General features: G+C 38.3%; 1 protein-coding gene across 6 annotated transcripts in view; it reads right to left on the bottom strand.

Annotated features, from left to right (window-relative positions):
• Positions 1-1,791: 1,791 nt before the first annotated feature.
• The window catches only part of LOC308247949 (sperm-associated antigen 6), a 55,676-nt gene continuing 46,122 nt past the window's right edge, over positions 1,792-11,345 (bottom strand). For all 6 annotated transcript variants that reach the window (XM_080667823.1, XM_080667825.1, XM_080667824.1 and 3 more), the window contains 3 exons: positions 9,103-9,219; positions 7,424-7,569; positions 1,792-2,243 (listed from right to left, as the gene is read on the bottom strand). In XM_080667823.1, the coding sequence (XP_080523949.1) occupies positions 2,174-2,243; positions 7,424-7,569; positions 9,103-9,219 (333 nt within the window). In that variant the 3' untranslated portion in view covers positions 1,792-2,173. The remainder of the gene's footprint in view (positions 2,244-7,423; positions 7,570-9,102; positions 9,220-11,345) is intronic.

Below are 11,345 nucleotides of genomic sequence, written 5' to 3'. Positions count from 1 at the left end.
CTTTAGAAACCGTCTACATCACCGTCCTCTGAAATGAGACTCAACGATCTGGACTCAGGACTAAGTCAATGAAAGATGAATGGTCTATCGGCTTCACTTGAAACTGCTTTCCCTTTTCTGTTCAAACAAGTCAGACAGAGAAGGCCCACAGTTTCTCATGGGGGAAATCTTAGTATATTTTCTTACCTTAATTTAGATTAACTATGGAGGACAAAAAGACTTCAGATAGCTACAACACACCTACCTCCAGGGAAGCCACTCCTCTAACCTAATCAGGGAAACTTAAGTTAATCTTTCCCTTTATCACATGGGTTTTGCCTCTCACTAGACCTTTAGTTGTTATAAGTTTTCTCACTTTTCAATTGTGCCTTTTAACCTTGTCAAATTGGTCATTTCTAGACTACAACAAGGACGCCAGCTTGTCCAAAGAGTCATCCTCCTGGGCATCACCCATGTCACTTCCCAGGGAACACCAGACTCACCTCGACTTTGCAAAATTCCTCTTCTCTGCACTAGAACTCCTTTCCTTTTTGCTTCCCCTTGCCTCTGGCAGACAGGGAGAACCTCTGAACCTTGGGACAGATAGGTTTATACCTGTTGGTAGCAGGAAACAGTTACAAGAAGACGGACCCTGTCTGTTTCTCCTTTATAAGGTTACAAGAGATGTTCTCCCCCCCCCCCCCCAATCAGGGGGGAATGATACCATTGTAATAACCTGGTTACTAATGAACTGGAAAGGAACAAAGGGGAGGCCAAATATTATAGGCATGTCCAGTAAAGAAGGAATAGAAATAGTCTGAGAAAGAAACCTGAAAGCCAGCTAGATTGGAAACACTGAGGCCTAGGTGCTCCCAGGCTTTCATCCACTCCTTTCCAGTTTTCCAGAGGAGATAATGTAAGGACTTTTCCTTTAGATCAAAAGATACACACATACCAACTAACCAAGATTCCTAAGTCTAATCACATATTCCCCAAGGTCTGAAGCACACTGGACAGGAAAAATGAAAGGGACAATCCTAATGCTGTTTTTACTTAAAAATTTATTGAACTCCCCTCTCATCCCATTTTAGCTCCATTAAGTGAATGAAGATGCATGTAAAATCTGAGCCTGATGGTGTTCTTTCCAAATTATGTCTTAAATCTCTGAAAATGTGACTTTTGAGACTTGGGAAAGTGAAGCTAGGACAAAGGAATACTGATGACTTATTTTACATGCCTGCTTCCTTGTTTATTCATGAGCAGAGCTAGAATAAACCTTTCTATGAAAATGGAAAGTTTGTCTGCAGTAGCATAATGCTTAATGTTGACCTATCCTCTGGTCAGGAAAGGTAAGAAACAGTTTAGGTAGGGTAAGAAAAGACCTTAGAAAACTTGGGATGAAAACGAGTTTCCTAAATTCTTAAGGTTATCTATGACAGGTTATTCACAGAGTCTGTGTGCTAGATTAATGCATTTATGTCACCAGCATTAGTGCCTTTGTGCTGCTGTCAATCAGTTTCCTCTTTCAACTATTTCCTTTCTATAACCTACTGTAGGATTTGTAAGCCCAGTTTTCCTTGCTTATGCCTATGAAGAATTGGCCAAAATAACTGAGTTTTTGAATATTATCTTTTATCTGTCTCTAGTTGGAGGTGTGTGTGTGTGTGTGTGTGTGTGTGTGTGTGTGTGTGTATGGTTTTTAATAGAGCAATAACAAATGCCTTTATTTAATGTCTTTATATCTACTTTTAGAGTAAATCCTCTGTAAGAGATCATGAATAGTTTCTCACATAGTCAAGTCACTATTTTTTTAAAAATATATTTTATTGATTTTTTACAGAGAGGAAGGGAGAGGGATAGAGAGTTAGAAACATCGATGAGAGAGAAACATCGATTCAGCTGCCTCCTGCACACCTCCTACTGGGGATGTGCCCGCAACCAAGGTACATGCCCTTGACCGGAATCGAACCTGGGACCCTTCAGTCCGCAGCCCGACACTTTATCCACTGAGCCAAACAGGTTAGGGCGAGTCACTATTTTTTAAAGTATTACATAAATTTGAAAATATTACCTAAATGTACTTTACATTGAATAAATCTAGAGTATACTTAGTTCAAATAATTAGAAAGTCCTTTATTTAACTATTATTCATAATTACTCTGCTGTGAATTTGAATATATAAATGTAACTTTGCTTAGTTAGTAAGTGGTTGATAGCTGTCCACTCTCTGCAAAAGTGTATCTGAATATCCAGGAGAATAATACCTGAAAAAGAAAATTTTTATTAGATACTGGTGAAAAGATTTAGCCCAGTAGGCACAAAAGATTCAATAAAAGGATGTATTGATCTGAAGTAATTCTAAGAATCAAACCTCTGAATAATTATGCTCCACTAATGCTTGTGCACAAGGCTAGAGCCTATCAGGAAAAGAACATTGCCCTAGCTGGTTTGGCTCAGGGGATAGAGCATCAGCCTGTGGACTGAAGGGTCCCAGGTTTGATTCCAGTCAAGGGCATATGCCTGGGTTGAGGGCTTGTCCCCAGTAAGGGGGCATGCAGGAGGCAGCTGATGAATGATTCTCTCTCCTCATTGACGTTTCTATCTCTCCCTCTCCCTTCCTCTCTGAAATAAATAAAAACATATTAAAAAAGAACATTGCCCTGGCCATGTGGCTCAGTTGGTTGGAGTGGCATCCCATACACCAAAAGGTTTCAGGTTCGATTCCCTGTCAGGGCACATACCTAGGTTGCAGATTTGATTCCCCGGTCGGGGTGCATGTGGGAGGCAGCCGGTCGATATTTCTCTCTCTCCCTTCTTTCCTCTCTTCCTCTTTCTAAACATATCCTCAGGTGAGGATTAAAAAAAAAACACACACCAACTCACAAGACTGTGCTAGATAAATAACAAAACATTTAAGGGCTTTCAATGCAGTGGCAAAGAATGGATATTTTCAAAGTAAGATACTTGGACCCAGTGATAGTATTTACTAAAGCGACTTGTTTTATTACGTCAAGTGACTGATGTTGCTTTAATGATCATAACTAATAGATTTTTTTTCATAAGTTAGATAACACTATCATTACTAATCAATTCCTACATTCAGATTGTCTTAGGGATTATTCGCAATGCATGTTTTAATCAGGTCTGGTCAAACAAAAAAATTTTGGGGAGCATAATTCATATTACAGAACTATTTCATAAGTGTTTTACAAATATTCCATCATACATACCTAGGAAGTCAATTGATTTCATTTGTTCTTGGGCATCTATAAATTTGTATTTATAAATAGAACATTTTATAAAAGATTTAGTATAAAAGTATTAAATATATTGATTAATATATTGTGGGATGATTTATATACCATGGAAAGAACTTACATGCATATAAAATATGTCAAAATTTGGCAGACATTCTAGAATATAATAAATGACTACAAAACTAAACTGTAATTTAAAACTTTCCAAAACACTTAAAATAACCAATACTCATAAGGTGTTTTCTCCAGATAAAACCTAATGTTCGAGACTTGCTTTGTCCTTGGATGCTTGACTTGAAAATTCATAATTGAGAGTATACTAATTTATTCCATAATTTGTCAAGTTATAGGACGAAACAGAGCTGTATTTTCTCAATAGTGTGCTCTTATAGGTAGCCATAGTTAAACAGATACAGACAAACGTAAAAAGCTACCTTAAAGAATGCTGTTTCTCTAAAAGCCTCCTACTCTAGAAAAGTCCTTCAACAAGTGGATCTCTTCAAAGTATTCATACACTGAGGAATTCACAACTGCTTTGTTAGTCACAAATTTTAAAGTAGGCCTCACCTTCCTAGGCCTTATAAATTATATGTCAGACACAAGAAAGGTATTTTTTAATTTCAATAGCAAGAAGTAGATTACAAATAAAAACCCAAACTTTAAAACGTGCTACTGTATGGTAGGTGCTAACCACATACTCTTTATAAAGGGATTGAAATGAACCTCCAAAAAACCAGGAAATTCCTTTTTTTCAGCCCGTCAACCACTGCTATTCCAATTTATTTCTCTATGGCTTTTTAAAAAATAGTTGTTCAAACTTTAAAAAAAAGAGATATCTTTATTGATTTCAGAGAGGAAGGAAGAGGGAGAGATAGAAACATCAATGATGAGAGAGAATCATTGATTGGCTGCCTCTTGCACATCCCCTACTGGGGATCAAGCCCACATCCTGGGCATGTGCTCTCGGCCGGAATCGAACCTGGGACCCTTCAGTCTGCAGGCTGACACTCTATCCACTGAGTGAAACCAGCTAGGGCTCTCTATGGCTTTTAAGAATATAATTGAATTAACCTTACCATAGATCCATGTAGAATTTTGGTTATTATACAGTTTCCATTATCAGAAATGTGCCAAATGGAAGACTTGTATGCATGCTTCTCTCCCCAAATTAGGAGATTCCTAAAAGCATCTTCCCCTCCCTAATTTACGCAGAGATTCAAAAGACAAAAGAGTTCCAAAAATATCTCTGGCTGTGGCATGGACAAGGACTAGAACTTAAATCTAACCTCTAGTCCTGGGTGCCTTCTCTCTCATCATACCAACTACCTTCATTAGAAATTTTTAAAGATTAATAAAATTGGAAGGCGATATAAAGTAGATATTTAGGCTAAAAAGAGCAGAGAGAATGTGATCATTGATAATTTGTCTTGTAAAGAATTAGTTCTAAAGGAGTCATCAAGTGATTCTTGAAAATGATTGTAAAAATAAAACCATTTAAAGGTTATATTGTCTCTTTTCATAAACAATGTTTAAAAGATTTCTATAAAACACCATTTTACAGAACCTAATGCTTTAAAAAATATATCAGAAATTTGAAAAAGTCAGCTAACCAAAATTCTATACACATAAAAGCCTAATATGCAAATTGTCCCCATGGGAGTTTCACCGGGAGACTGATCACTCACTATTGATGTGTGCTGACCACCAAGGGGTGCTGCAGAATTATGGAAGGCCCTGGATGGCAGCCGGCAGCCAGGGAAGGGAGGTCCTGGCCAACAGCTGGAAGGCCCTGATAGGCCCTGAATGCTGGCCAGGCCTAGGGACCCTACCCATGTACAAATTTCGTACACCGGGCCTATAGTTTTAAAAATAAAATCCCAGATCACAGAATGTTAGAAGTGAAAAATTTATCATGGTATTTTGACAAAACACCAAATTAGATTCTAACATGACAGTTTTTCTTTCCCTTCGTGCTCTGTAAAATAATCTTAGAAAAGTGTAGAAAGACAACTTCTGTTCAAGAAAGTTCTTTACCATTGGTTAATTCTAATAGGCCATTCCATTTGGGGGCCCTTTAGTTTTTATTTTTCTATAATTTTGTTTATGTTAGAAAATTGTATTGGAAGTTATTTCAAACTTACATAAAATAGCATTCTTCCAAAAGGGGTGTGCAAATGTGTAAAAATTAACTATTTTTTTTCTTGAGAAAAGATTTTTATATTTTCTCCATTTAGTAGTTTTACACATACTATATATCCTATATAATGAAAGCCCAATATGCTAAGTGTCTGGTCAACCGGTTGGCCATTCAACCAATCAAAGCATAATATTCTAATGATATGCTAAGGCTGCTTAACCTCTTGCTATGACGTGCATTGACCACCAGGGGGCAGACAGTTGACCGGTTGACCAGTCGCTGTGACATGCACTGACCACCAGGGGACAGACGCTCTGACCAGTAGGCTAGCTTGCTGCTGGGGTCCGGCCAATTGGGACTGAGTGAGATGGGCCGGACACTCCCTGGAGCCCTTCTGCGACCCCTCCCCTGCTGGCCAACCTCCCATGTCCCTCCCTGACCCTGATTGTGCACCAGTGGGGTCCCTTGGGCTGGCCTGCACCCTCTCACAATCCGGGACCCCTTGGGAGATGTCAGAGAGCCAGTTTCAGCCCGATCCCACAGGCCAGGCTGAGGGACCCCACTGGTGCATGAATTCATGCACCGGGCCTCTAGTGTTATATAAACTTTTTGATATATCATATTTGTAAAGTATATGTAGTAGATATACATTTTATGATATACTATTCCTTGGGTATATTTTATATGTACTAATATTTTCAAAGCTCACTTACTGGAACTCTTTTGGTCAAGGAGTTCTCATAAACCTCCAAAAGTGCATAAACTTATCTCTTTTGGAAAGAATTTATCTGTAGAATATATGTGAACAGAAAACAGATTTTAATCTTAAAATTATTTTTGTGTTTTTAGAATCAATGTTACTATATGTATTAAGAATCACTAATATTAAATGGGAAGAATCATTTATATGTTACTAGAGGCCCAGTGCATGAATTCGTGTACAGGTGGGGGGCCGATTGGGGGCGGGGCTGGCTGGGCAGAGGGGCTGTGGGCGGTTGGCTGGCCGGCCCTGCCCCCTGGTTGAATTCCCAGTTGAACTCCCGGTCGGAGGGACAGTTTGCATGTTAGCCTTTTATTATATAGGATAACAAATTTTAAAATTGGAATTATATTCTCTAATATTAATTAGAGAAAGTAAGAAATAAGTATAGGATTAGAAAAATATGGCCTCGCCCTGACCGGTTTGGCTCAGAGGACAGAGCGTCGGCCTGTGGACTGAAAGGTCCCAGGTTCGATTCCGGTCAAGGGCATGTACCTTGGTTGCGGGCACATCCCCAGTGGGAGGTGTGCAGGAGGCAGCTGATCGATGTTTCTCTCTCATTGATGTTTCTAACTCTATCCCTCTCTCTTCCTCTCTGTAAAAAATCAATAAAATATATATATAAAAAAAAAGAAAAATATGGCCTTTAATTCTGCAAGTGTTGTGGGCATTTTTTCCACATAATTATTTTGGGGTTAGTGATATGGTTCTCTTTTAGGATTATAAGATCTGAGGCTTAGGTTTAATCCTCTTCAAATCAACCTCATTTAAAAAAAATTAATCTTAAAAGTAGCTTCTTCCTCCTACATTACTATAGAGCACCTGCATATCATAGACAACATTATTTATTTAGGTTTTTTTTCAAATATGGATTGTAACTTTCTTTTTGACACTCAACATATCTCTTTTTCTATTTGTAATACTCCCATTAATAGAAGTGTGAGCTTAATAATATATCTGGGGAACTATGAAAATCAGAATCCATAGGCCCTTTTCTAAATCAGGTTCACATTAAAGATTAATTTAATTTGAACTCTGTATTTGGGTATTCTTTAGTGAAGCATGTCTTAAATTAGTACAGAAATGTCTCAAATGCCATTCCAATTTAATTTGGAAATGTGTGTGTCAATCAGAACATTATTTAATTTGTGGGGGAAAAGTGATCAAGAGCAGGGGTGAAGGTATGCACTGGTCTCATGTAGTATTTTGACAGAGTGGGTATAAAATATAGATTTGAAAACAGAAAAACCACATTCTAATTTTGAACATCTCAAAGTCTATTTTTCCCACCTTACTATTTCCTCTGGGTAGCAGTTGTTAATGCTGTTGATGTATTCTTGTAGAAGAGACCCAGGTTCGGCTTTTATCTCTTGAACCTTTTTAAGTCCACCACTTGTTACAAAGAGTCGTCGAGCTTTGCTGTCATGTGGCAGCACCTTGAAAAGTGAAGCACATTAAGATGTCAGATTTGCTTTTCCAAGTTGGAGTGTTACTGCTGAAAAGCAATAATATATCCGAGAAAATGTAAGAGAGAATGTGTGTCTACCATACCTGTAACATTGAGCCTAAATTTGCTGATGATTAAAGGTAAAATTCAGTCTTTTTAGAAATGTATGAACTTTTTATGTTGTGCATATGGAATAAAGGCAATGAATATGAGCAAAGGCAATGGAGATCCACTCATGTACATAAAACAAAGTGTTGTCTCTCCTTTGCTGACACCCATTCAACATTTTCCCACTACCTACAGAATTAAAGGCACACACCTTAACAAGGCACAGAAAGCCTTCCGTGACCCAGCAACTAAATACCTCTCCAGCTTCCTTTCCCACCAATCTCTATCCCAAATTTTGCTCAGTAATCTCGAAGGGTACATTGACAGGCCATTTCTTGCCTTTGCCCATGCTGTTCCCTCTCCTAGAATGCCCTTCCATCTTCCTCGCACCTCCCCCCATTTCTTGGCTAACTCTTGCTTGTCTTTTAAGATTCAGCTCAGGTGTTACCTCCTTTAAGAAACTTCCTCTGAGACATCCCTACTCTCTTATCCCAGGATGTTAGGTACTTTTCTTCTCTCATGGCATTGTGTTAAGCCCCATGCACTTGCCACAAAATATTTTAATTATCAGTCTATATGTCTGCACACATAAATGTCATGAAGGCAGAAATTGTACATTTATTCATTAATTTATTTCTCTAATGCCTGGTGCCTAATAGATGCTCAATTAATGTTCAACAAAGGAATGAACATACTAAGGAGTAGGCAGGAAAAGGAAATTGAGATGTTAAAGAGAGAAGAATCAGGAAAGTTAAGAAATCAACCCAAGAGAAGGTTTTAAGAAGCAACCAATAAGAACTAAAGAAAGTCACTGGGTTTGATAGCAGATGTTTGTGTGTTGAGAAGAAAGAGCCAGTGCAGATGAAGGAATTGATTATGCTGCCCACCGCTAGCAACTTGACCTTCCTACTTTTAATCTGTAACAATCTAAGAAATGTAACAGCTGCATTTGTTTAAATTGTTCATAAAATAATTCAATTAACTTCAAATGACTGTCTGAGAGCATCTCCGGTAATTGCATGACCTTTGGGAAGAATATTTCAGTGCCTCAGAGACCGTTCTTCTTTTCTTTATAAGATCTTTGCAGTGTTCCCAGATGAGTGAGTCTAACAGACACCAGGGGAATTACTAAAAGTTACTTACCAATATAAATTATATTATGAGGGTTGTATGTGTTGACATACTATTTATTCCCAAGAACACTAAAAAAGATGGTTAAGAGACCATGAGAAAGAAGGAAGTGTGGATTATGTATGTGTGAATTTATTAATCTATGTTACCATCCCTGTCAATACAATCAATGAAAGTAGGAGAACGCTGCCCCCATCTTATAGAAAACGTTGATCCACCAGAAAAAACAAGTTAATTCATCTTTATTTTCTTCCCCTACTTGCAGGCTAAGAGCACTTCTTACCTTACTGAACTGTCCAACAACATGCTTTAGAATGTTGGGAGGAGCATCATAGAGAAATGGCTCCAGGGCTGGTAAATAGGTGCATTTCTGTAAGATACTCTTTATGGCCTTTTTACTCTATTAAAACACAAAGCAAAATACATGTCAAAGTAAGCAATTTATTAAAGCTTAACCAGATTTCATTTCTCATGTTTCTGGAATTAAAAAAAATAAAATCCATTTCCTGGTCTAAGCTGCAGTTGTTTCATTCTAAACAATAGTTGTCAGAAAAACTACTATCTTTCATTGGTTTTATCATAGAACTAGAGGCCTGGTGCATGAATTCGTGCATGGGTGGGTCCCTCGGGCTGGTCAGTGATTCGGGTCGATCGGGGCCCATCTTACCCAGTCCCGATTGGGCCAATCGGGGTCAGGAGGTTGGCCAGCTGTGGGGAGGGACCACGGGAGGTTGGCCATCCTTGGGAGGTTGGCTGTGGGAGCGCACTGACCACCAGGGGGCAGCTCCTGCATTGAGTTGTCTGCCCCCTGGTAGTCAGTGCGCGTCATAGTGACTGGTTGACTGGTCATTTGGTCGACCTGTTGTAACAGTCGCTTAGGCTTTTATATATATATAGATACCCTGCCAGTTGTCTTTGTGCCAAATTTTAAAATGTATAGTGTGTTATTGAGCTCTTAAAACTCCTATGAGGAAATTGAAATTAGAAATCATAAAGCTATAGACTAAAAATAAGTATTATATTTTATTAAGTATAAAATTTGTATATGTGAAACTGTGAGATAACTAATGTCCTATTCCTTCCAATCAACAAATATGAGAAAATACTTAGTTTACTGTAGAGTGCCATTATCAGGCATTCTATATTCTCCAAAAGGCTTCATGACTTATAGGTGTGGAGTCAGAAATATTCTACTGTGTGCAATATTTAATGAGCACTTGCAGATATGCTGCTATAGGTCACGGGTGGAAATTGCCCCACTCACAGAGGCACAACAGAATCTACTCAACTGTAGAGGAACTCTCAACAATAGGGAGTGTCTCACCCACAAGCGAAAGAATAGGTACCTGCAGGTCCCTTTCCCACCCTCCCCCCAGCATCTATATTTCATGGTGACACCACGTGGTGCTGCCCCCTGCCAAAAGTGAAGCTGGAGAGGAGCTCTGATGTGACTGTAGCACATCCCTGCAGTCAGCTCTAAGGCCATGGCTGGTTGTGATTCTGTTGCCTTGTATGAAAGCCTGCCTCCTTCACTTTGGAAGGCTTCACAATTGGGTTTATCTACAGCTGTTTTCCACTGGAAATCCACATCTGCTTGTATGTTTGTGGTTTGTGCTTCAGTACCTCCTTCCTCTGATCAACCTGTTCTCTCTCTGAGACCTTAGCTGACCTGGAATCTTGTTATTCAACAGTTAGCAATGCTCTTGAATGTCAGAGCATTATGATGTTCACATCATGAATTTTATAGTTGATAAATGTATTCTACAAAAACTTTAATCACATTTGTGCTCTCAAATAAAGAAACTCTCGAATTTATGGTTTCCCTGAGATCCAAGCTAAGCAGTCTTGTAATCTCTTATCTCTTGATATTTGTTCTCAAATATTGTTTTATAAGCTAGATTAAAAAAAAGCAAACAATGCAGCACAATTTTTTCCACAAGTAGTATAACAAATTGGAATTAAACTCTCAATTCTCAACACACCTAGTTACCTTTGTGATGAACTATCTTAGGATCATGGCGACTTTAGCAGGTCAGTATATTTACCTTAACTGGTGACAAGGTAAATACTAACAGTATAGCAGAGATCACATTCACTGCACCATGCAGACAGCCTTACTCTAATTCTAACAGTTCCAAATTGGTGATACACTGTCAAGTTATTAATCAAGAACCCTGGAGGATTAGAACTTCTAATGACACTAGAAGTTCACTGAGCTTTACTATCCTTCATCAAGAAATATACTAGATTTATGTTTATATATACTTCTAGATAGGAATGTATGTCATGATTAATAATCAGCTGTATTGTCCAGCATGAAAGGAATATTGGTATATTAATTAAGATTTTGTTTACTTGTCAGTTTCTGGATTTAAGATTTTTAACAACTTTATTGGCTAAACACAATGTGGTATATCAATACAATAGAATATTATTTTGCAATAAAAAGGAACAAATATCGATATATGCTATCCAAGAATGAGCCTTGAAACTTATGTTAAGTTAAAGAAGCCAGGCACAAAAGGC

This window comes from Plecotus auritus, assembly GCF_963455305.1.
Source record: "Plecotus auritus genome assembly, chromosome: 1".
Lineage (NCBI taxonomy): Eukaryota > Metazoa > Chordata > Mammalia > Chiroptera > Vespertilionidae > Plecotus > Plecotus auritus.
The sequence above is the reverse complement of the archived record's forward strand: the minus strand, read 5'-3'. Positions and strand labels throughout refer to the sequence as shown.